The 27,046-nt window shown below is 45.4% G+C and overlaps 1 protein-coding gene across 2 annotated transcripts in view; it reads left to right on the top strand.

Moving 5' to 3' along the window:
• Nucleotides 1-27,046, top strand: part of DDR2 (discoidin domain receptor tyrosine kinase 2) — a 116,568-nt gene that overhangs the window by 1,794 nt on the left and 87,728 nt on the right. For both annotated transcript variants that reach the window (XM_053251152.1, XM_053251150.1), the window contains exon 2: nucleotides 18,072-18,179. In XM_053251152.1, coding sequence (XP_053107127.1) covers nucleotides 18,098-18,179 — 82 coding nt within the window. In that variant the 5' untranslated portion in view covers nucleotides 18,072-18,097. The remainder of the gene's footprint in view (nucleotides 1-18,071; nucleotides 18,180-27,046) is intronic.

Raw genomic sequence — 27,046 nt, 5'->3', positions numbered from 1 at the left:
CACTGATGTAGAGATGGCTGCTGGCTTAGGTGGTTTTAAAAGGGGATTGGACATTTTCATGGAGGATAGGTCTATCCACAGCTGTTGACCACTAAGATAAGATGGATGGTCTGTTGAGAAATTTTTTGTAACTTTGTGTAAACTGGTTTGGCCTGAAAAGTACCCCAACCGACCACCACCACCACCAACAACAACAACAATTTACAAGTACACCAGAGAAATAAATAATATGTCTAAATGGAATCTGCAGATTATGGACTGTACCTCTAAATATCAATTGCTGAGAAAGAAACAGTCTGGGAGGGCTGCTACCGTCATGCCCTGCTTGTGGGCTTTGCAGAAGCTTCTGGCCAATTTTTGGAAAGAGGATGCTGGACTAGATGGACCCTTGATCTGATGTCCTTAAGGGGAAGGTGCATGAACAGGAGCGTGGCCAGAAAACTGTTACAGTTCAACATGTATCAAATCCAGAGAGACGGCTCAGCTAGTACATCTGCGTTGTTGGTCCCGACCTGGGTTCAAAATGCTTTCTCAGCCATGTACTTATATGGATTATCCTGAGCATGGATGATTTCTTAGGATCAATTCTGACCATGTTTTGTACCTGGGTATGCATTTCTTGGTATAAAATGTCAATGTTGTGTGAAGGGTGTGCATCAGTATTGGGAGGACAAAAAAGTAAAGGATTAGCCTTAGCTTCTAGAATATTAGTCTTTCATATAGAGGTGTTATGAAGGTGAGCAAGAAAAAGAGTATGAAGCAAGTAGAACACAAAAACTGCTATAGAAATTATTAATACTTAATCATTATAAAACTTAAATAGGCTGATGTGATGCTCTTCCAAGATTATATTTTAATGATCTTTATACATAGGTATGTACCATCTGGATTATACCCATCTGTTCAGTGGTTATTGCTGGTGTCTTTGTTTTCTTTTTAGATTGTGAGCTCTTTTGGGATACAGAACAGTGTTCTAATTCTTTTGCCATGCAAACCACTTTACATGTAAACCACTTTGAGAACTTCCTGTTGAAAAGCATTATATAATCATCAGCAACAATTAAATTGGCGATAGAATTTCCTCATTTGTGCAAGTCAACAAAAACAGCAACTCCCACAGCAGCAGCTACTCTCTGCATTGCTAATAGACTGCTGCTGAGGGGTTTTGTCTGGGTGGGGGGGTCTATCTTCCTTCCTTCAATATTCTAAATTATTTTCACAATGTTGAAGCTCAATTATCTGCTATTATGAACAGGGGAGACCTCTGGTTTGCACAGCTGAGTTCAAATTAGGTCAGAAATGAGTGAGATCAAGTTCTTGCTGTTATATTTGCTTAAAAGGGGGCAGATTGTTGACAGCCTAACCTTTAATATAGAAGTGGAGGAGAGGTCTATCAATGGCTACTAGTCAGAGGGCTGTGGGCCACCTCCAGCCTCAAGGGCGGGGTGCCTCTGAGTACCAGTTGCAGGGGAGTAATGGCAGGAGAGAGGGCATGCCCTCAACTCCTGTCTGTGGCTTCCAGCGGCATCTGGTGGGCCACTGTGTGAAACAGGATGCTGCTCTAGATGGGGCCTGATCCAGCCGTGGGCCTGATCCAGCAGGGCTGTTCTTATGTTCTTATGTTATGTTAAGTGCAGTTAAAGGAGACTACAGGGCTGCCCGCCCGTGTGGTCAGGCGGGCAGAGGGGGGAAAGCAGGGTTCAACCTCCCTTCCCCCGGATGACCCTTTGCAGACCAGGCGGCACACAAGCCATATGCCCACAGTCAACAAAGGCCGGAACTCATCGCCCTGGCTTCCGTGAATCCCAGAATGCACTGGGGGAATCCACCAGGGGACAGACGCTCTAGGCACCCGTCTGTGTCAGTGCGAGCTGCAAGCAGCTTGCACTGACACACAGTCCCAGAGCTGGGATTAAGGGCACATTTGTGCCCTCAACCGCGGCTCAGAGCCAGGTTGCAGCGCTGGGTTTGGTGCTGTAGCTCAGGCTTGGCTGCTCATGAGAACAGCCTCTGTAACTCAGTGTGTTCTCTCTTCTCCCAAGTCTCCAGCATTCTGTCGAGGAATCAGTAGCTAGTCATGGTCTTCTTGCCAACTCCTTATTTTAAGCCAGATACTAAAATAGATCACCACAAAAGAAGGATGCTCTAACAGATTGATTAAGGCGAGTTGTATCATGTGACTGTCAGTCCTTTTCAACAAGTCTTTTAAAAACAATGAGAAAATGGAGGTTCTCTATATTCACACTTCGAACAGATGAGTACTAAATATTCATTAGCAAGATTTTCCCTAACATTTCATGAGCTCAGTATAAGATGGAGTCAGAGGATTTTTCTCAGAATATTTTGAGGAGTGACTGAATGTTGCAAAAGCAGTCTTCAGCAGATGTTATATTAGCAGCTGTGTGTTTGAGTACATATGTTCATTTTTTAAAATCAACTTGGCTGCTGATCTGGGCCTCAGAAGGACTTACTTCAGACTTACTAAGTCACGTGAAAAATAGCCCCAGACTAGTTGTCAGGCTACTGATAGATGCAGAAATTGTGCTTGTTTCTTTAAGAGCATCTGGACAGAGAACTGTTCTCACTCAGGTTGTTTACACCAACATGCTACTAAATGCAGAGTATAAGGCCCCAAGACAGGCTATAAAATGTGTGGCCTGCCAAGGGCTTGATACACCTCAGCCCTGACCTAATATTAAGCCATGGTTTAGTGCTATGAAAACAAGCTGCAGTAAACCACTTCCCTTCCCCTCTCCGTGTGTGTGTGTGAAGAGTGAAAGCCTCTGCTTTCATGCTTGAACCAACCATGTTTTCCCATTATCTTGTATAGAATTAAGGAACTGTGGTTTGTTCCAACTATGTTGGTTAACAAGTCAAGTTATCAAACCATGATTTTATCCTGGACTGGTCTGGTTTAATTAATCATTGTCCCTCAAGTTTAGATATAATACTGTGGTTAGTTCAAAAGTGAGCTTTTTATATCCTTCACTCACACAGATGAAGGGAGGGGTGGCGAGCATGTGTGAGATTGAAGCTTACCATGGCTCTGTTCTTGTCATGCTAAGCCACGGTTGAGCATTATCTCTGAACCAGACCTTCCTGTATTTGCAGCCTGCTCAGACTACAAAAATATGCCTGGTGGCTTGCACTAGATTTGGCGGATTGCAAGTTGTACTGGCCTGCCGCCCGCCCTAGCAGCCTTCTAAACCAGAGGCAGGCATTAAGTAGCTCAGGAGTTCTAGGGTTGCCAACATTCCATTGCCTGAATAAGGGACACACACGTACGTGTGTGTGTGTGAGAGAGAGAGAGAGAGAGGGAGAGGGAGAGATCCCAGGGGTAATCAGAAGCCTGAGTAGCAGTGCATTTGTAAAAAACAAAACAGAAGCCCCATGATCTCACAAAGCTTCTTGTGCACACAGTCTGACCATCCCACTCATAACACTAGAACCAAGGGTCATCCAGTGATCCAATGAAATTGATTGCCACGAAATTTAAGGCAGACAAAAGGAAGTACTTTTTCACACAACACATAATCAACTTGTGGAATTCTCTGCCACAGGATGTGGTGACTACTAGCAGCCTGGATGGCTTTCACCTGTCTAAGTGCTAAGGTTCTTAAATCTAATATGGTTAGATAAAGTTGTTGGGGGGAGAAGGACATCTTTCAAGAAACTTGTTAAGATAGTAGCTGATCCCAGTCAGGGCTTACTCTTGCTGAGAGCTAGTCAGGTATTGGGAAGAATTCATTATCTTTTGTTTTTCTAGTTACATTGGACAATTAAATTATTAGCAAGATGTAAATAAACCCAGTATATTTTGACTCCCCTCCCAAGTTTGCAGAGCACTTGGGGCTTCTTTTGTGAACTTAGTTGTTTGTTCCAAATTATAATATGGACTTCACCCAGACTTCAAAGAGCTCAATACAAAATGCATTGAGAGAGAACACCAGGCTCTGCCAATACTATGATGGAAACAGCTTCCTGTAAGGGACAAGCAATTTTTGCTTCTAAAAAATTGGACTTCCAGTATAATACGGGACTGTTGGCAATGCTACTTTGGTAGCTTTCCAGGCCTTTGGGCTTCCTTTCCAGCTGAAACTGCAAACCTGATTAAATGGTTGAGTGCAGGTGCAGCTACACCCTTTTCAATCAATCTCTCTTCCAGTGCTCAGGAAGAGATTACTTCAGGGCTGGACTGGGGGCACTGAGAAGGCGGTGGAATGTATGTGGGGAGGGTGCCTGGTTTTGAGCAGAATGGGTACTTAAGGGTGGGAGTTGGGGCACAGGGGCACGGGCACCCTGCAGGTGGGGTGCACCGGGAATATGCCCTGTGGGCCAGTCTGAGCCTGGGTTACTTTTACTTTCACCCCCAATCATTTCTCTCCACTTTCTTCACCCACAAAAGCAGCCTCTCCTGCTTCTGAATTACCTATTCAGGTTTTCCTCCTACCTTGCTTCCACACAACCAATGTTGGGAGAACACACAGCTCCCAAACCTGGGTAGAACAAGTTTTTTATTGTGTAAATGACCTCTGCATGTTTTTTTACAATCTACATACATTAGCAGGAATGAAAGCAAATTCAGAAATTATGGTGGGTCGTCCCCCCGCAAAAGATGACCACCCTATCTCTGGTCAACTGTTTTCTAGCCCTGAGTTTGTGTTCCATACCAAGTGGCATACTGCTCTTTGGGCTGCTGTTCTGGAGTGGATCTGCCCCAACTTAGTAAGACTTGGTAGGTTCTGCCATATGGTAGAAAGGTTAGTGCCATATGAAAATAATATCTCAAGAGGGAGGAGGCAGCAATCCTCCCTTTCCAACAGATTTTGAAGCCCTGTCTCCCTGGTTTTAGCCCACCTGACTTTTATTTCTCAACATGGTCCTGCTTGTTGCTTCCACTCCATTACCATACCTGCCAACATGTCCCTATTTTCCTATTCAGCTGAATGTGAAAATAGGGACATGTTGGCAGGTATGCTTTTCTCCTGCTCTTATGTGACAGTGCCCATTCTCTTGCTGCCCTCAGTGCCTGGAACTCTCTTCTAGAACACCTGTGTGATACACCACTCACTCTCTCCCTTCAAAACCAGTTTTACCATGAAGCTCTTGCCTAACCCCTCTTTCACCACCATCCCCAACTGCTACTTTGACTTTGGATGTTTTTAAAGAACAGTTTGGACAGGGATAGAATGCCTTTCAGGTGTCCTGCCCAAGAACAAAGAGAAAGGTTTGATGATCTACTGTCTCCATTCCAATTTCTATAACATATGCTCCAACTGCCCCTGTTTACCAAGGACAGTCCATATATTCTAAGTTTTGTTCCTGCTATAGCACTGTCCCTATTTTGCCTTTTATGGAGAGTTGTGGAGGGAGGTGCCTTATTTCTCAATATATTATGTGTTAACTCATGAACACTAAAGTTGCCATTCTTTGAATTTCAATCTTCTTTCTCCCTTATATTTCTAGAAATTAAAATCTCAATTTGCAATCCTATAAACAAATCAGGAGTAAATCCCACTGATTTCAGTAATGAGAAAATGAGATTAATTTTGAATGCATTTGGCTCTAGTGCACAAGTGTATAAATGTGCACCAAAAAAGAGCCTAATGTAGTGAACAGCCTGCTGTTTAACACATTTATTTTATTTATTTGACTTATCTGGAGAGATTATATTATATAATTTTTGGAGGGCTTTGCAGGAGGGTATTTAAAGGACCACCAGTAGCCATTTTCTTCCTTTCTGCTGCCTGTCTTCTGCTCTGCTGCATCTGTGTGACATCATCATGCTTGCTTTTGGAAATCTTTTTGGTGAATTTTTGAAGTTTTTGTGTCTTTGGGGCAGATTTGGGGCATGAAGTTGGATCTGGGGCAGAAGAGTGGGGTGGGGTGGTAGTGCCTAATGGGTGGAGTCTACCACCCCAATTGCAGAGGGATTGGGCAGGGGGTGATTTTTGGTGAATTGTTGTTTTGTTGTTTCTGAGGTGTTCTGAGTGTGGATTCTGTGATAGCAAATGAGATTTTCAATGAGACACTAATGAAGCCACTCTAATTTGCTATCATAGAATCCACACTCAGTCAGAAGAACACCCCAGAAACAACAGAGCCCTGTACCCCATGGGTTAGCAACCCATGGGAGTGGTTGGCACCCTATGTGAACTACACCACCACTAGCTCTGGGCCACCCCAGCACCCCCTAAGTGCAGTTATGGGGCTGCTGAAACCCCCATTATACCTTATGAGGGAAAACCTTAAAGACACTAAAACTTCAAAAATTCACCAAAAATCAGCCCTCTGCCCAATCCCTCTGCAATTGGGGTGGTAGACTCCACCCATTGGGCTCTACCACCCCAGCCCACTCTTCTGCCCCAGATCCAACTTCAAACTCCAAATCTGCCCCAAAGACCCCAAAACTTCACCAAAAATCAGCCCTCTGCCCAATCCCTCTGCAATTGGGGTGGTAGACTCCACCCATTAGGAAATACCACCCCACCCCACTCTTTTGGCCCCAGACCCATTTTTTAATCCAAATCGATTCAGGTTTGGATTAATTCAGATCCGAATCGAATCCGGGGTGATTCGGATGGCTCAGATTTGGATCCGAAACAAAACGGGGCCGTTTTGATTCAGATCCAAATCAAAACACTGAAAATCCAAATTGCACACCCCTACTGAGAAGGCCTGCCCCCGAGTAGGGATGTACATGGAACCAGTTTGAACGGCAGGTGGTTCCGCCAGTTCGAAGGTGGGGGGTGCTGCTTTAAGGGCTGGTGAGGGTGCACTTACACTTCCTGCCGCTCTTCCCCTGCCAGCACAGTATTTTTAGTAAATCTATGGGGAAGCAGCGTACCTTCCCATTTGCCTCCCATTTACTGGCTATACCCAGAAGTATCAGATGCGCCTGCACGTGCTGGCCCCGGCATGCGCACGGCAGGGACGGGGGTGTGGCGGGCCCGCGCAGGCGTCCCAAGTATATTTCCAAGTATATCTGGTAAATGGGGGCAAATGGGGCAGTAGGGAGGTATGCTGCCACCCCATGGACTTAATAAAAATTGAGCACTGGGGGGGGGGGAGTGGTGTAAGGGGTAAGTGCACCTCCCCCGCCTGGTTCCGTGCACCTCCCCCGCCTGGTTCCGTGCACCTTTCTATTCCTGAGTAGCCGCCAAATGAGTTGGCGGCAACCCTAGATGAATCTCTCCAGATGATCTTAACAGGCTGTGGAGCTCATGGTGAAGAAGACATTCTCTTAAATACCCAGAGCCTAAGCTGTTTAGGGCTTTATAGGTAATAACTAGCACCTTGTATTTTGCCTGGAAATGTATTGGCAGCCAGTGTTGTTCTTCCAACACAGGAGTAATATGGTCTCCTAGATGACCCAGAGACCAACCTGGCTGCCACACTGAACCAACTGTAGTTTCCAGACTACATACAAAGGCAGCCCCACATAGAGTGCCTTGCAGTAATCCAGCCTAGAGGCTAACAGCAGATATACCACCATTTTGAGGTCATTCATCTCAAGAAATTGGCACAGCTGGCATATCAGCTGAAGCTGATAAAAAGCACCTCTGGCTACCACCTCAACCTGGAACACCAGGGACCGGTTCGGATCCAGAAGCAACCCCTAGACTGTGCACTTGTTCCTTCTGGGGGAGTGTGACCCCATCTAGAACAGGGAGATCAAAATCATCTCTAGAGTTCTGACCCTGCAAAATAAGTACCTCTGTTTTATCTGGATTCAGCCTCAGTTTGTTATTCCTCATCCAGCCCATTACTGCCTCCAGGCAGGCATTTAGGGAGGTTATGCCTTCTCCTGATGGTTGACATGGAGAAATAGATTTGGGTGTCATCAGCATATTGATAACACCCTGCACCAAATCTCCTGATGATCTCTCCCAGCGGTTTCATGTAGATGTTAAACGTCGGAGATAATATGGAGCCCTGAGGGACACCATAGGAAAGTTCAGGTTTTGAATAAGAACAGTCTCCAAGGGACACCATCTGCAAACTGCCCATGGAGTAGGAGAGGAACCACTGCAAAGCAGTGTTTCCCACCCCCCCATCCCCTAAGACATTCCAGAATGATACTATGGTCAATAGTACCGAAATCCACCAAGAGATTCAAAAGGATCACTTCGGCTGGTGGAGTTCATTTTACTATTGAATGATAACCTATCCTAGGCTTATTATGGCTTTCAAGCAAGACTTTCCCCAGAACACCCACTTTATTTTCAAATCATGTGATCAGATGCTCAGGAAATGGTACTTGGTTGAGACTAGAGCTGTTACAAGCATACAATAAAGTTCCTGTTTTCAATCTGTGAAATATTGGGTGGGGGGATGCAATCACTCTTTGGTATGCTTCACAAGAATTTGTTTACATTTACAAGCTCAACCAATCAGTCGAAGACTGACATGAATTACAAGTAAATGAAAGAACTCCTGCATAAATGGGGGATTTTTCTTAGTCTCGTATACCATGTATTAGTTGGACTATTTTCCTTCACAGCCTAGACGAAGTTGTTCCTACGTACCATAGCCAGCCTCAAGACATCTGGCTGAGAAGGTTTCAAGTCAGCAGAAGAAATGCAAAGCACTCTTCATCCCCACTAACTCTATTTACAAAGTAGTCTAGGGCAGTATTTCTCAACAATTTTGGAGTCATGGAGTCATTCTTCATGTGCAGTTTCCCGGACCAGCAGTTAGTAAAGGGGTCACCCCCCCTTGCCGCCACCCCTACCCCCAGTGATGACATGTGCAAAGGGGCAGGGCCAAGTGTCCACGGAGCCCAGATGAGCTCTCCAGAACTCATTTCTAGGCAGGCAGCCCTTGCTGCTGGATAGTGTTCATTTCGCTTCCTCAAAATGAACATTATCCAGCAGTGAGGGCTGCTGAAAATAAGCTTCAGAGAGCTCCTGCCAACAGCCCCTGCCAGCCTAAAATTGTGTGTGTGAGAGATTTTTATTAGTGATGCCTCGCAGACCGGCACTTGAGAAACACTGGTCTAGGGTACTGCAAGTTGGGCTTAATACCTCAATACCTTTCGCCGTTGTGGCTGGGGATGATGATAGTTGTAATCCAACAATATGTGGGGACCCAACTTTGAGAAGTCATGGCTTAATTATTTACACAGCACCATCTAGGTTTTTAGAGTGTATCATAAGCACAGAAGAGAGGCCCCTGCTCCAAGGAATATACAGTCTAAATTCAGAATATGCGGAAGAGGCAAGGTAATGAACAACAGAGAGTGGGAGAAGCAGAAGACTAGCAGCAACACTAACGCTGGGTTAATCTGAGCAAAATGAATTTGAACCAAGCTTATCGCACCAACAGAAATTTCCCCTGGGGCTAATGGCTTCAATGGCACAATTTTCATCAGGAGCATGGCATGGCAAGAAGGACTTAAACACCTTCTCCATGTGCCATGGCCCCGATCACATCTCATCCCCTCACAAATGCTATTTAACTAACTAACATTGTTAACTAACAATGGGCATGTTGTCATTCCCAGATGATTGGGAATAGAAATATTTATTGGGGATAGAGATAATCATCAGGAGCATGGCATGGCAAGAAAGACTCTTGATCTCTGTCACAAGAACAGAGAAGGTTTTGGTAGTGTCAGGTTGGTACTGTGCCAACCCAACATTTAACCAAGATAGATAATCTCAGATTTGATCTAAAGTTGCTGGTCCTATTATGGTGCCAACCCAACACAACCAGAGATCTGAAATGTTTATAGTTCACACATTCTCAATTCCAGTCAGCTGGTCCTGAATGCATCTGCCAAGAGAAGAGCTCACAATAACTTTGGGGATGTGCTGAGAATGCACCCACCCTGATGTCAGCAGCAGACACTCTGGCACTGTTCTTTACTTGTGTGAGGGAAGCATTCATTTCAATTACCCCTCTAAAGATGTTCCAAAACCTTGTTTAAAATGCGGAAATGAGTCCTTGGGTAAACATGAGTAAAGGACACCCTGATAGTACACAGTGATATGCACTGATGATGCTCTTGGCACATCCCAGATGTTATCACATGTGCTAGTGGATGATTGTTCAAACTAGCCCACATTGACTGGAGATAGATGGGAGTACATGTGAGAGGATGGGGAGCTGTACAGGATCTTGAATGCATCCTCTGAACACAAAGAGGTGTTGATAGCCTCTGCCTGGTTTCTGAGACTTCTGTGGGTCATCTGTAAATTTCAAAGTTTCTGGTAGGCCCCAAACTACAAGGTCTAGAAACCTGAAGGAAGACAGCTAGATAGACCCAGATACTGCATTGGTAAAGTAAATGTAAGAAGTGGAATGACAATTATAGTGATGGCCAACATTGTACAGGAAGTTAGATGTGCAAGTCTACTGTACAGAACATGTTTTATTTAGCTTTGTGCCGGGATAGGATTATTTTGTAGCTTAGCCCTCAGCTATGTTTGGGGGGGGGGGAGGGAACCCAGAAAGTAAGGGAAGATTTTGATGCTTTAAGCACACACTAGCACAAACAGGACATATGACAAATGACTAGAATATGAAACACATTTTTGCTGGCAAGTCATACTATAATTTACAGATTATCCCAAATTTCAAACACTGCATTCTCAAAATGTGAATCACAGGAAGTTTTTGACACTACATAGAGGCCCAGGGCTTCTGAGCCATGGAACAGCCCTAGAAACGTTTGCTGTCATGATTTAACCTTGGATTATGTGAAATGGGATATTTATGGAGCAATAATGTTTAGCTGGTTGGTTAATCATTGAAAGCTTTGATTGATATGTCATACCTGGGCAGCTCAGGTGTGGTGGGACGCACCCTGTGGAAGCAGGCCAGTCAAAGTCAAACAAGCAAGGATCAGAAGTTAGAGATCAGTGCATTAGGAACAGGCAGGGCTGAAGTCCTATAGCGGATTAAAGCCTTTGTCTCGGAGCAAGCTTACGTGAGGGGAAGAAAAATGCGGAATCATCCCTGCTAAGCTTCCCAGCTCAAGCTTCTCCTAAAGCTTTCCTGTAATCTTTGGTAGGTTCTAAAGGCTGCTGCCACCGCCACCCACTTATCAACAGAGCTTGAACCCCCCACCTCACTGGGCTTGATGGAATCCCAGGGAAAGCTCTCTTCCTTTTGCTATTGGAAAAGTACGCAGAAATCCTCCACATGCAAGCCTACACATGGTGAGAAAACTGGTAGTTTGCTGAATGTCAGAGGATGTGCTTGCACCAGAGTAAGACCCCCTTTCAGCCCCCACATTCTCCAGAGTTAAAAAACTCCACTCAGAGAGGCTCGTAAAAGAAAACAACAAAAGGAAAAACAAGTTTATTCAGATGCTACAGACTGCTTCCATCTGAGGCTTTCTCAGCTTTTGGCTACAGGTAAAAATACTCCGTAGGTTACAAGATTACTTCAAAAAGCACCCCGAGTTATGTTGGGGCAGCACACTTTAAAAACCATGGTTACCCACTTGCAAGGAACAGGTATGTAGGAAACTACAAAAGCACAATTAAAAGCTTACAGAGTCTTTTGCAACACCCTGGCTGGATGGGCAAAGGCTAGTGTTTCTTAGTTTAGTTACAGGTAACAATCATAGAACAGTTTCAAGGATATACAAAGCACTCACCAAAGAAACAGAAAATGTAACACAAAATCTGACTAAACAAACTTTTCCTAGACTAAACTTCCCAAAGCCCTGGCTTCCTTCCAAATCTTGAATGAGAATTCAAGCCCCTGCAGCCATCCTCCATGTCCATCTGCACCTCCAGCCCAGCTTTTTCTAACAAAGACCCTCTCCTTCCTCCCAATGGCTCTCTAGGTCCCTCCCACCTGGTGTGCTGATTGGCTGAGCCCTGGGGTTCACTAGCCCATCAGTCAGGACAGGGTTCACTTCCAGTTAACTCTTTAGGGGAGGAGTGACTGATCACTACAAGTCCAAAAACAAGCAAAGGTTCAGCAGCCGGGGGAGCAGGAACACACATCCACAACAAAGTTGCTTCAGCAAATAGTAGAGGCAAACTGAGGCCTTAAATACAGAGCCATCACTGCAACCCCACTCAAACCTTAAAGGGGCTGTGCCCTATTTCTTAAGCTCTGGCTGTGGTGGAGCTGGGTGGTTGCTGGTGGGAATTGGAGTGCTTCTGGTTCATCCTCTGACTCAAAGGACACAGCCAAAGGTGTGTTGAAGGGGACAACAGGTGCTAGCATTTCCATTGGTGGAGGTGAGGGCCCCTCGAAGCTTGCCTCATCCTGTGAGTCCTCTCGGTCAGTCAGGCTCAGGGGTCATGATTACTTTACCTCAAGAGCCCCTGGTGTCCAGCTCAGGGGTCATGACCCTTCATCCTGGGATTCCTCTGTGTCAGACTTGGGGTTCATTACATGACCAACCTAAGGCCCTCCAGCTGTTGGACTACAACTCCCATAATCCATGACTATTAGCCTTTGTAACTGGGGATAATGGGAGCTATAGTTTAACAGCAGCTCTAGAGCCTCAGGCTGGCCATCCCTGATTTAGTTAGTGAAGGTAAAGAATTCTCTTAATTCTTCAGTGGAGTGGAGGCTATTTGGTTCTAGTGTGTTGATAAGAATAAAGGAAACAGTGGTGAAACCATCTTTCCCCAATAATTTAATGCAATGGGAGGGAATGACTTCTGTGCAGACATATATACCTTCAGTGAGGGTATTTAATTGTTAATTTAATTTAATTGTTTATTAAATTTTAATAGCACAAAATTGTGCTTGTGTACTCAGTTCTATTGAGTTCAATAGTGTGTAGAGGATTGCTGCCTCAGCATTTTACAATTCCTCCAATAAAATATAACAAAATGTATTCAGAATAGACAATAGAAATATATACACATGTATATAAGTATGTGTATATGCATATATGTTTGTGTATGAAAATATTGATTTAATAAATAATCAGTATAAATACAGAGCAAGAAATTAGATAGGCAACTACACATGACTAACTCAGTTTTGACACTAAAAATGCAGAGCATTATCTTGTACTCTATGTATATTTAATACATGATGCAAATCACCACAGAACTGAAAATTAAATAAATAAATATATAGATCAATATTAATCTTTATAGCCAAGCCAAATTTCAAACCAATGGTCTCCCTCCATGGCTGAGGTACGCAAGATTATGATGTCGTTCCTCCAGAATGCAATTGAGATTCAGACTCATTTGTATCTTCCTAGAACTTCCTTGAGGCAGCGGGGGCGGGGGGGCGGGGCGAGGAATGCCTTTTAAAACCCACCTATAATAAGATTATAGTTTAGTCAGCCTTCAGGCACAATGGCAAATGATGGTTTGCAGAGAACCCAATAATCTGTTTCACAATCACAATGCATGAGGGGAGAGGGAGCATGTGAGCCTGTCACACACTGCTGCTCATGCACAGAATGCTAAATTGTGGTTTGGCTTCACATCTGAATGCACTCACTGTAATTTATCAAGGGTACTTTTCCAGTTACACACTGTTCAGCAGTAAAATGCTTTGGCACGGCAGGATCATTTTGAAAACGTAAATAGTTTGCACAACCCTCCTACAATGGGGAAATACTGTGTGTGTGTGTGTGTGTGTGTGTGTGTGTGTGTGTGTGTGATGCGCATGCAACTGTGTGGAAATAAAATAACTTGTGAGTGCATTCATGTGCGCACGCCTTAGAGGGAACACTGCCGAGGTAGATAGTACAGTCCCTCCAATACACACATAGGGGATCACATATTTGAATGCACCCTACGTAGAAGCCTTCCACTGGCATTTCAGGAAGAAGTCTTCTAGTGATTTGTTGTTGTTATCTTATTTTATTTAACATATTATTTATTGCTTTTTCTTTAAAAAAAAAAAAGTTCTCAAAGCAGCAAAAGATATGAGAAAATGTTTCTCTGTCGCAAAAGGTGTTCATGCACGTTGTTTGTTTATCATACCATGGACTGGGGTCTGTACTTGGAGATGGGAGATTCCAGTAGTGCAGGGTGCTGTGAGGATAAATGGAAGAAGTATGACTTCACGTGTGCAGAAATGTACTATAGAAATGTGCATGTTACAAATAACGTTCCTTCCACAGTCACTTCATATTTGTTTAAATGTGTACTGTATCTTGCCCTATTCTGAGAAGACATTGTGGGTTACAACAAATATTTACAGATAAGAAGGATCCCAGTCTCTAACAAGCTGATAGTCAGCCAGGTCCAGCACAACCATAGAGACAAATTAGGAAACTTGCATGAGATGCCAGCATTCTACAGGTGCTTGCCTCAGCCACGCAAATCAGATTGATTCCTGCTCTGTAGTCCTCTGTTACTGACAGTGAAATTCACAGCAATTTAGGAGCAAGCGTTTTTACCAGAATAGTTTCAGAGACATAGGGACATAGGAAGCTGCCATATACTGAGTCAGACCATTGGTCCATCTAGTTCAGCGTTGTCTACACTGGCAGCAACTTCTCCAAGGTTATAGGCAGGAGTCCCTCTCAGCCCTATCTTGGAGATGCCAGGGAGGAAACTTGGAACCTTCTGCTCTTCCCAGTGCAGCTCCAGAGGAATATCTTACAGTACTCACACATCAGTTCTCCCATTCATATGCAACTAGGGCAGACCCTGCTTAGCAAAGGGGACAAGTCATGCTTGCTACCACAAGACCAGCTCTCCTCCCTTAAAACTGGGACTTCTCTTGGTGATCCAATCACCCTACTGCTCAACAGAGTCCCTAACTGAGCTGACGGACTTGGTCTCGGACTTGGTGTTGGAGTCCCCCAGGCTTGTGGTGCTCGGGGACTTCAATGTTCATTTTGGGACCAATTTGTCCGGGGCAGCTCAGGAGTTCATAGCGGCAATGACAACTATGGGCCTATCCCAAGTGGTTTCGGGGCCGACACACATTGCTGGTCACAAGCTTGATTTGGTCTTTCACTCTGATCAGGGTGGTGTTCCGTGGGTGGGGACTCCTGTGATTTCCCCATTGTCATGGATGGATTACCATCTGGTTAAGGTTGGACTCACAGTCACACCCCACCTTTGCAGGGGCGAGGGACCTATTAGGATGGTCCATCCGAGAAGGTTATTGGATCCAATAGGATTTCAAGAAGCCTTGGAAGGATTTAGTGTTGGCTGTGCTGGTGATCCTGTTGATGCCCTGGTGGAGAATTGGAACAGCAAACTCACCGGGGCAGTAGACATGATTGCTCCTAAGCGTCCTCTCTGATCCGCTTCCAAACTGGCTGCTTGGTATATGGAAGAACTACAGGGGCTGAAGCGGCGAGGTAGACAATTGAAGCGCAAGCAGAGAAAGACTTGGCTTGAATCTGACAGATTGCAACATAGAGCTCATTTGAAGTTCTATGCTCAGGCGATACGTGCGGCAAAGTGATTCTTTTCTGCCCATATTGCATCCGCAAGTTCACGTTGTCCAGGGTTGTGAGAGGGCTAGTATGTGCCCCTCCTCCCTTGAATCAGAATCTGGAGCCATCGATTACCCGCTGTGATGTGTTTAACGAATTCTTTGTGGGGAAAATATCTCATATTTGGGCTGACTTAGATTCCATCTCCACAGTTACTTCAGTGTCTGATGTGGAGATGTCCAGCGACTCTTCTTGTGTGGTTAGGTTGGATCAGTTCCAGATTGTGACTCCTGAGGATCTGGACAAGCTGATTGGAATGCTGCAGCCTACCACCTGTTATCTTGACCCTTGCCCGACATGGCTTATACTATCTGGCAGGGCGGTTGTTGTACGGGTAGAAGGCCTGGTAGAGATTATAAATGGATCTCTGAGGGAAGGTAGGATGCCTCCTAGTCTTAAGGAGGCAATTAGTAGACGGCTTCTGAAGAAGTCTACCTTGGATCCCTCAGAGCTGAGTAACTACAGGCCTGTCTCCAACCTTCCATGGCTGGGCAAGGTAATTGAGAGGGTCATGACCTCCCAGCTCCCAACAGTCTTGCAGGAAACTAATTATCTAGACCCATTTCAAACTGGCTTCCAGGCTGGCTATGGGGTGGAGATTGCCTTGGTCGGCCTGATGGATGATCTCCAACTGGGAATTGACAGAGGAAGTGTGACTCTGTAGGTCCTTTTGGACCTCTCGGCAGCTTTCGATATTATTGACTATAGTATTCTTCTGGAACGTCTGAGGGGGTTGGGAGTGAGAGGCATTGCTCTGCAGTGGTTCTGCTCCTACTTCTTGGACAGGTTCCAGATGATGTCCCTTGGAGACTGTTGTTCTTCAAAATCTGAACTTTTGTATGGTGTCCCTCAGGGCTCTGTATTATCTCAGATGTTGTTTAACATCTACATGAAACTGCTGGGAGAGATCATCAGGAGATATGGTGCAGGGTATTATCCGTATGCTGATGACACCCAAATCTATTTCTCCATGTCAGCATCATTGGGAGAGGGCATAACCTCCCTAAATGCCTGTCTGGAGTCAGTAATGGGCTGGATGAGGGATAACAAACTGAGACTGAATCCAGATAAGACGGAGGTACTCATTGTGTGGGGTCGAAACCCGGGAGATGATTTTGATCTGCCTGTTCTGGATGGGGTCACACTTCCCCAGAAGGAACAAGTATGCAGTCTGGGAGTGCTTCTGGATCCAAGTCTCTCCCTGGTGTCCCAGGTTGAGGCAGTATCAGCTTTGGCTGATACGCCAGCTGCGTCCGTTTCTCGAGGTGAACAACCTCAAAACAGTGGTACATCTGCTGGTAACCTCCAGACTGGATTACTGTAATGCGCTCTATGTGGGGCTGCCCTTGTATGTACTGTAGTCCAGAAACTCCAGTTGGTTCAGTATGCGGCAGCCAGGCTGGTCTCTGGGTCATCTAGGAGAGACCATATTACTCCTGTATATTACTCCTGAGTTACACTGGCTGCCGATATGTTTCCGGGCAAAATACAAGGTGTTAGTTATAACCTATAAAGCCCTATAAAGCCCTAAACAGCTTGGGCCCTGGCTTGGGCCCTGGGGGGCGTGGTCTGGCTCCCGAACGGAGCCTTGAGGCTCCGTTCGGGAGAAGCAGCTTAACTGCTGAAGGGGCCGCACGGCCCCTTCGGCAGTTAGACAAAGGCTGGTGCTGCATTCGCAGCGCAGCCCAGGAGCAGCTCTTCCCTGCAGGCTCTTCCCCGCGCGGCCCCTTCAGGAGCTAGTTAGGCTGGCGCTGCATTCACAGCACCAGCCAGGAGCAACTCTTCCCTGCCTTTGCAGGGAAGAGCCTTTGTTTAGCTCCCGAAGTGGCCACGCGGCCCCCACTCGGGAGCTAAACTACCGCCCCCGCTTCTGACGTCAGACGCGGGGGGCGTGTCAGGGCCACAAATGGCGGCTCCTGATTGGGCACGGCTCGGGTTCTTTGAACCTGTTCGCCCAATTATAGCTATGCCCCTGGAAGGGGCCAAGTCATGCTTGCAACCACAAGACCAGCTCTGGAAAGATCTCCTGAATGAGACTGGAAATGGCTTCTCTCTGGAGGCGTTCCACAGGAATTGCAAAACTACCAGTTTCACATGATTGTTCACTGTTAAGATGAGTATGATATAAACATGGAACATTACTTTTCTTTGGGGCTTGTGGAATACTTAAGCAGTTTTGCTGAAACTGAGTTGTTATGAACGATGAATAACAAAGGCATATGTTAGGTTTTGTTATTTTAAATCACTGATCTACGTAAACCACTTTGAGCTTAGGAAAAGCAATATGCAAACGTCTTAAACAAATTCTTGAAGAGAGAGAATGTTGGTGCCTGCGTTTTGAAAAAGGCACACGGGCACAGTTTAGCAGTTTTTTGGCTGAGATCCCCTGCATTCCAGGGGACATGATCTGACTCAGAGCCTTCTGATCTTTATTGGTTTCCTAGATTTTAAAGTGGAAGAGACAGATACTGAAGGTGGAAACAGGTAAAAACAACATCTTTATCATTTTATGTGCATTCTTATGCTGCTCAACATATAATAAGATACAGGTAGCTTCAATTTCAATTCTTAGGGCAGCAAAAAAAATTTTTTTTTTAAGCTGAGCCCTCCCTGTTTACAGTAGAAGTCTTACTTATGTCTTCTGTGTCTGTTTTCATTTCCTATTTGGCTGCCATAGGTTCAGCAGCTTGAGAAAGTTTGAAGATGCTCACTCTTCCTCCAACACTGATAACTTTGCTGATGTTGTTGGATATCCCAAGTGCTGTGAAAGCTCAAGTCAATTCAGGTAAGGGAGAAAAGTCCTCCTGTTGGTATCGGGTCCACAGAATGGACAAATCTTGGTGGCAGTCTACTCATCAGGTGTGGTGACATGGACACTTCAGGCAAAGGTGAGGGTGGTTGTGGTTGTGAACCTAAACCCCAGATTCTAAACTGCAGGTCCTGTCTCACAGATATGTCTTCAGTTTCCCAAGCTGACTCTTTGTTTCTGGAAGTTCTGATAAGGTATGATAGCTCCTTTAGCTTAGGCTAAGCAATGCCTAGTGGGGGGAGATATATGTATATGTATATGTATATGTATATGTATATGTATATGTATATGTATATGTATATGTATATATAAAACAGCATTCCCATCTGAAGTCCACATGTTGACTTAGCTTACTAGGCAGCCTCTATTTGTCCCCCAGTGACCTCTAACACATGGAGAGGGTTTGGGGGAGAGGCAAGTCTTATCTTATTTGAGCTGGGGTGTGGGAGAGATGAAAGAGAGAACAGAGTCTCTCCTGCTATTTCTTATCTTCTCCAAACTGCTGCACAAGTGTCAGAAGACCCCATCTCTCTCCCAAGCCCTCTGACAAGCACAGAGAGTTGGGAAGAGAGGCAGTCTTGTCTAATGCACAGAGGTTTCTATACAATAAGAAACATCAGGAAACACTTTAAATTTTCCTTCTTTCCTTCATTCCGCAGCACAAGGATGAGCCTGATGGAAGCTGCTGGCAGAATTTCCCACCAGAGGCACTTGTCCTAGAGGGCTGTCAAGTGCATCTGGATACCCAACACATCACAAACTCCCTTTGAAGGTCACCTTAGCTTAGGACCTAACTAGACATTTGTGGGAACACATTGTTAGAAGACATGCTTCCAATCAGAAGTGACTCTTTTATTAAATTAAAAAAAAAAACAACAGTGGTCAAATCCTGATGAGGACCATGGGGAGGGGGAGGTTAACATTTCCCTCTTATGCTATATCCACTCCCGCTGGTTTCTAACACTATTCCCCCTACCTAACTGTTTGCACAAACATCTTTGTGTACCAAAGGTGTTGTTGTTGTTGTTGTTTAAAACAGAGAGTGGGGTGTGTGGGGAGAAACAAGAATTGCCAATTGGAAGAATGCCTCTTAACAACCTATTCCCATGAATGTCTTGTTTGGCCTTTTAGTTTCAAAAGTGGTTTCCCATTTAGTGTGGTAAGCTGCTGATAAATGTGCGATGAAAGCCTCTTGGCATGTAGTAGAATTAGTTGTGTAGTCCTTTCTGTCTTTATTTTATTTATTTAACATATTTTTATACCACCCAAAACTTACATCTCTGGGCAGTTTACAACCAAGTATAAGTATGCTTTCTGCTCTGCTTCCAGACATCAATTTATTCCAGTGTCATTGCTTTCTGCCACGGATAACACTGCTGTCTGGCCACGTGATGGACAGCCCCTCCCACATTTGCTTGTTACGATTAACAGGTCAATCTGTGAAAAACCAGTGGGTTTTTAATTATCCCTTTTGTGCTGATTTCATTGTGGTAGGAGGGAGATTGCAGGAGGAGGGTACCCGGCAGAGATGGCTCACTGCAAGATTTGAAAGACTAATTTGCATTTCATCCTGATGACGTGCAGGAAGGTGGAACACCTAGAGGCGCATACCACACACCTGAGCCTGAGGTGAAGCTCTTCGGCTGTCCACACAAATTCCAGGGACTCTCGTGTCCTCTTCTCTTTGGTTGCCGCCATTACCATACCATCATTATTTGGGGTGGCAGGTGGGAGGACTGGTGGCCATGGCAGCAAGGCTTGGCAAGCGGTGACAAGGCGGGATGAGTGGCAGCTATGGCAGCAAGACTCCACTAACAGCAGCAAGTCGTTATGCGGGAGGAGTGACAGGAACAGCAGCAATGGCAGCAAAGCTGCACAAGCGCTAGTGGGCAGGAGGAACAGCATCAATGGAGGCAGAGCTCAGCAAGCTGTGGTGGGATGGCAGATGGGAGGAGTAGCAGCAACAGCGGCAATAGTGACAAGACAGCCACCAGCTACAGGGTTCTTTAACATAGAGGTCAATGGAAAATTCAAAAAGATTAACAAGAAGGGAACGACTGTCCATCCAGCTCTGAAAGGGCACAGTTGTAGCACACGATGGCAGGACTCTGTGTATTGAATGTGAAGTGAATAGGTCAATTTATTGATTTTAAAGGATGGCAGATGGCAGTCTTGTGCAAGATGATGAGGAAATTAAAAAAAATAATAATAAACAAGGTGGCACATATGATATGAATGACACCTTACTGTTGCAATATTGAAGTTAATACCTTATTGGTATATTGAAGTTAATACCTTGTTGGTATGAACATGCCCCAACCCTATGAGTAGGATAAGGAACCTGGAGTAAATCACTGTTTGGAAAAGCTCCAGCAGCAGCCACTGGAGGGATGCTGTGCTGAGGTTGAATACAGCCAGTTGCTGTCCCCTTGCTTACCCCTGCTTAATATAAAGAGAATTGCCACTTTGAAAGATGCCTCTTTGCCCAGTTAGCAGGGATCAAATTTTAAACCTGCGTAGAATTTTTCTGTAAAGGACCCTCATTCTCCATCTTACAGTTCTGGTCACTATATTTCAAAAAGAATATTATAGAACTGAGAAAGGTGCCGAAGGGAGCAACCAAAATGATCAGGGCTTGTTACGACCTTCCTTATGAGGCAAGGCTACAATGTCTGGTGGGGTTTAGATTAGAAAAAAAGGTGACTGAGGAGAGACATAATAGAGGCTTATAAAATTATGCATGCATGGAGAGAGTGAATAGAGATAAATTTTTCTCCCTCTCTCACAACACTAGAACCAGGGGTCACTGTCATCCCAGGAAACTGACTGCCAGGAAATTTAAGACCAATGAAAGGAAGTACTTTTCCACACAGTACATAATTAAAATGTGGAATTCTTTTCCACGCGATGTGGTGATGGCCACCCGCTTGGATGGCTTTAAAAGGGGCTTAGACAAATTCATGGAGAACAGGTCTATCAATGGCTACTATCAATGGTGATTTGGTTATAGACTATCTCCAGGCTTAGAGGCAGGATGCCTCTGGATACCATTTGTATGAGCAACAGCCACAGCAGCCACTTCCAGTGGCTTGGAGTGCCTTTTATCAGCTTCAGCTGATATGCCAACTGCAACCCTACCTGGATGGAGAGAGCGTGGCCACAGCTCATGCTCTGGTAACCTCTTGGTTAGATTACTGTAATATGTTGTATGTAGCACTGCCATTGAAAACTGTCTGGAAACGGCAGTTGGTACAAAATATGGTTACAAGATTATTAACTGGTATTGGGTGCTTTGATAATGTTATGCCAGTGCTTCATCAGCTGCACTGGCTCCCAGTCCATTTCTGGGCCCAATTTGAAGTGCTGGTTTTAACCTTTAAAGCCCCAAATGGTTTGGGACTGGGTTATCTTTCCCCAAATGTTCCAACTCAGATATTAAGATCTTCTTCGGAGGCTCTGCTCCAAGTGCTCCAGCCAAAAGAGGTGAGGTGGGTGGCTACTAGGGAGAGGGCCTTTTTGGTGGTTGCACTCCCTCCAGGGAACAGCCTGGTGGTCCATAAAGGTGGTCACACCCTCTTTATGGAACAGCCTCCCCAATGAGATTTGCCTGGCACCATCACTTTGTTCTTTTAGATGCCAGGTGAAGACCACTCAGGCTTTTACAAACTGATTTTAAAAAAACAAGTTTTAAAATTGATTTCTATTGTTATTGTTTGGGGTGTGTTGTGATATGATGTGTTTTATGTGTTTTTTATTGGATGTTTTAATGTTGTGTTGTGAGCCAGCCAGAGAGCAATCTGTTATGGGGTGGCCAGCAAATAAAGTTTATTATTGTTATTATCTATATATATAATTCTCTAAGGTGTACCCGTGATTAATCCCATGTGTGGCAGCTCTTGTGAGAGTTTGCAAGCAGAAGCACCGTGGTGAGTGGGCAGTGGAGATTCCATATGCAGATAGGGAGGAGAAACCTATGAGAGCAGAAGCATCATGGTGATTGGACAGTGAGGATTCTATATGCAGATGGGGGGGGAAGCCTGTGGCATTGTGGTGATTGGGCAGTGGGGATTCCATATGCAGATAGGGAGGAGGAGCTTGTGAGGGTTAAGGTCAGTTGGAATGCAGGGGTCTGCGAAAAGAGAGGTTGTGAGGGAGAAAAGAGTTCTTTCAGGAGAAGGATGCTGCCGTTGTGGCATTAGATGAGGAAACAAGATGAACAAGATCTGTTAACTCAGGAAGGGAGGGAGAGGGAGAGAAAGAAAGGAAAAACAGGAGGAGAAGGAAGATGGAGGAGGTGAGGCCAAGCGGAGGAGAGAGAAAGGGAGAAAAAGAAGGTAGGGGAAAAGATAAAGAAGGAAAGGTGAGGGATGGGCACCTGACAGTGGTCTGAGGAGAATGGGCAGCCATGGTGGTGCCTATTGACAGAAAGGAAGGGCCCAGTCAACCACTGCTGCTGTTTGGGACTACCGAGGCCATTGGCAGACAGGCAAGGGACAGACCTGGGCTTGTCAGTGGCCTGAGGGGAACGAGCGGCCATGGCGGTGGCGGCAGTGAGGAAGGGCCCGGTCAACCACTGCTGCTGCTGCTCCTGTTGGGAGGAGCAAGAGCGAGGCTCAGGTGAGGGTGGGGAGGACCCTGGGGATAGGAGGCTGCAGCTTGGCCAATAGGTGCCAGCAATGCTTCAGCCGCAACCAAGAGGGGTGAGGGGGATGGAAGCAACAGGATGGAGGAGGAGGAGGATCAGGAGTGCAGCTCAGATGAGGGTGGAGAGATCTCTGAGGTGAGGGGGGCTGTGGCAGGGGTGAGGGAGCAATCAAGTACTAGTGCGCAGATGCCCTGCGCAGGTTAAGCTATTTAATATTATTAACAGCAGGAGAGACAGCATGCCTTCATCTCCTGCCTGTGGGCTTCCCAGAGGCATCTGGTGGGTTACTGTGGGAAACAGGATGCTGGATTAGATGGACCTGGGACCTGATCCAGCAGAGCTGTTCCTATATTCTTATTAGGGATGTCCCAAAATGCGGTTCGGCTATCTGAATCACAGGCACCTCCCTTTAAATTCAAGGGCTTACACAGCCCCTTTAAAGCAGAGGAGAGCTCCTCCTCCACTCGCCGCCATCCCGGTGCTTCCCCCACCCCAGCTTATCCGCTTTAAGGGGGCTATATAAGTCCTTGATTTTAAAGAGAGGTGCCCGTGATTTGGACAGCTGAGTCATGTTTTGGCACATCCCTAGTTCTTATGTTGTCTTTTCTCCTCAGTAATGCTTCTTTTAAGTAAAACTATGTGAGAATTATGGTTCTCATTTGAAACTTCCTGGCCAGCCCACTCCAAACACTGCAGCTCTAGCAACACATGGCAATGCAACCCTGATTTATTTCAGTTCCATTATTCCCTTGAGGAGGGCCCCTCATCATTAAGAAGCAAATCACATTTGGATTGTGCCTCATACCATTGGTTTGTAGAGAGAAAACCCTGATAAACCCACTGAGTTCCCGATTGCTTCAGTTTTCATTAGAAATCAAAAGAAGTGGCCTGAGGGGAGTGGGGATGAAGTTTTCAATTTCTAAAGAAAGTTTCTCTCTCTCAGTGGTTGCTGGATATTTTTTTCAGAAATGTTTTGCCTTCAGCAGATGCTTATGCTTATATAATGCAATAAATCACATTATCTATCTATCTATCTATCTATCTATCTATCTATCTATCTATCTACAGTATCTATCTATCTAATTCTCTTAAACATACCCATCACGAATCCCATGCATGGCAGCTCTCACGAGAGTTCGCCAGCTGGATAGCGACAGGGATGAATGGGCTGGCTGGGGTTGAGAAACCGGTGACAGGAGTGGGTAGGCAGGCAGGTGGGGGAGAAACTGGTGATGGGGTGGGAGGGCAGGCAGGGGAGAAACCGGTGATGGAGGCGGGCAGGGGGAGAAACCAGCAATAGGGGTGGGCAGCCAGTGGGCAGGTGGGGGGAGAAAACAGCAACCAAGGCAGTTGGGACGGCGATGGAGCCAGGTGGGTGGCCAGAGGGCAGAAGAAGACAGGGACAGGAGGGTGGCCAGCCAGCGGGAAAGAAAGCAGCAGTGGCTGCCAGGAATAAAATGGTGGCAGGGGGGAACCAGTGAGGGGGGTGCGGGTGGAGGAGAAAACAGTAACGGGGATAGGTGGGTGGCCAGTGGCCGGCTGGTGGGGAAAGCAAACGGAGGCTACAGCAAACTAGAGGCACAGATGTTCTGCACCTGGCCCAGTTAGTTCATAGTATTTTGTAAAAAGAGGCTTCATGAAGTTTGCCCAAGGAACCTGGAATCTGTTGTTCTGTGAGGCAGGGATTTTTGCACCCCAAAACTATAGAACCATGGATAAAGCCACTGCAATTAAACAGATGTATGCATTTTATCACATTGATATTTTGCCTTCTTTGAAGTTCAAGGCAGCATAGATAGGGTGCCTAAGCAACTTCCCATTTAATCACTGACTAGATCCTGCTCTGCCTTGCCTTAGCATAGCCTGGAATGATGCTTTGAAGATCAGGGGATGGAGTCCAGAGGGATGAGGATCATACTTTGGGGGTCAAGAACTATCATGGAGCTCAATGGCCATGGAATAGGTGGGCAGTGGAGTGTATAGCAAAACTTCTCAATCTAAACAGAAAATAGCCTCCCTCCTTGATTCCCACCCCAGGATTGTATTTGCCTTTCTCCTTTGCCTGGAGACCCTGAGAAGAAAACTAAAACTCTGAAACTTCAGGTCAGATCCTGAGGCCTGGCATCTCTAAGCATATTCACACTACAGATCTAAACCCTAAGCATTTCCATCTTACAAATTTAAACCAGCTTCAAGCCTGCTCAACCAAGGCTCCCAGCCAAAGAATCCTGGTAATTGTGGCCCTCTGAGGTTGAAAACACAAAAATGTATAAAGAGAACTCACTGCTCTGTGAACTCGGTTCTCATATTAACCTCTCGAGCATACAAGGGAATCCAACACTTTGTGTCAGTCTTGCTCCCTGCTCCTACTTGCCTGATGCCAGGTCATTATTACTGCTGCCTCCCTTCACTGTCTGGGTAACAAAGTACCCTGTTTCCAGGTGTCTGAGATGGGGCAGAGGGAGAGGGAGATTGTGCCGCTTCTGTCTCAGACATCTGAAAGCAGTGCACTTGGTTTTCCTGTCAGAAGATGAGGCAGTAGTAGCAAATGAGCAGGTGAAGGGGTTGAGAGACAGAACTGAGGCATCAACATTCAGTTGACTAGTTTGCTAGAAGGCAGTTTGCTAGAATATTGAAACAGCACATTTCAAGAGGCAGTGAACTTCTTGAAATATATTTAAAACTAGTTTAGTTTAAATGTGCAGGGGAAATGTACTTAGATGGTTTATCAGACTAGGCCCCAGTCCCAGTCGTTGAGATCTCCCCCACCCCTGCTCCGCCTACACACTGCCTTTCTAGTTGTTGATTCTGATGTAACAAATTTGTGGTTGCGACATATAATTATAGATGTTCACAAAGATACATGTTATATATACATGTTAAGGTTACCAAACATTACATTGAGTTTACCACACCCAACAGATCCCATGGAAGTATCTTGTTCAGACTATTTGCTCAGAGTCCTCCAGGAAGAGGCCTGCTCTCATATAATATTGTAATATTATATTATATCATGTCATATAATCATTATTATAATAATTAATAAGAATGTTTGCTTAATAAGTGTGTAAGTAGTCATTTCCTTTGTTGAGAACGTATAAGGAGCCCTGCTGGATCAGGCCAAAGGTTCATCTAGTCTAACTTCTGTTTCCAGTGGCTGGTTCGATTTTGCCTCCATGCCCTGCTTGTAGGCTTCCTAGAAACAGCCTTTTCCCATACTTTGCCTTCCCTAGCATTTAATGTTGGAAAGGAACACTGTCTTGGATCCTTGATGTTCTGTTTAGCTATGGGTACCAATAAGAGCTTCTCTCCCAGGGCAAATAGCAACTGGGGAGGCATCTGAATTGAAACATAGGGGCACTTGTCCCCATGCTGTGGTCCCAGTGCAGATTGGAAGGCTCCTGCAGCTGCTATTTAGTAAAGAAAATCCTGTAATAAATAGTTTGGGGCTTATAAGCGAGAGAGAAAAGATTATTTGTGGTAAATATTGCTTCTAAAGGGAAGCTGTATAAAAGTTAATTTTTCCTTTTAGGCTATTGACCAGCATGGATCCACAACAAAAATGTTGCACATCCCTGGTGTGCATGTGTTAACCTGAGCCTGAGCATGGTGAAAGTTTTAGGCACATTCCCCCTCAAAAGCAGAAAGAGTTGTGACTGTCTCAAGGGAGTGTCGTTCAAGCTGAGAAATTTCCTATGCATTTTGTTCAAGCCTTCCTCCCCTCACACTCCTCACTGAGTTCCATTAGTTCTGCCACCTGTTTGTTAAGTGCCCTCTGAGTCCATGGACATTCCACTCCAATAAGTTACATTGGGACAGTTTGGGGAGCTATCCCACTGTTAATGATAAGTATGTACTTTATCTGTGTAAGGGATTCAGAAGGCAGCATCTTCCTCACCACACTTTGGCCTGCGTGGCTGAGTTTGCTAAGAAGCAGCTTACAGGCAGGTTGTGGACAGAGTTTTATGGGCTGGGGCCAGCGGTCAGACAGTAAACACTGTGGAACAAGCAGCTCTTTGAGAAGCTCTCTTGGCAGCTAAGCATGAAAAAATAACGCTCAGGTAGCTGTGCAGGGCCTTTTGGAGCTCCTTGGCCAGTCACTTGCAAATCAAAATTAGTCTTATACCAGAGGCACTAGTAGTTTTCCATTTCAAAACTGAGAAGAAGGTGCTGGGGGTGGGCGTGTTATCCAGATGTG

The sequence above is a fragment of the Hemicordylus capensis genome, chromosome 4 (assembly GCF_027244095.1).
Source record: "Hemicordylus capensis ecotype Gifberg chromosome 4, rHemCap1.1.pri, whole genome shotgun sequence".
Taxonomy (NCBI): domain Eukaryota; kingdom Metazoa; phylum Chordata; class Lepidosauria; order Squamata; family Cordylidae; genus Hemicordylus; species Hemicordylus capensis.
Note: the sequence above shows the minus strand (reverse complement) of the source record. Positions and strands in the feature narration are given on the sequence as shown.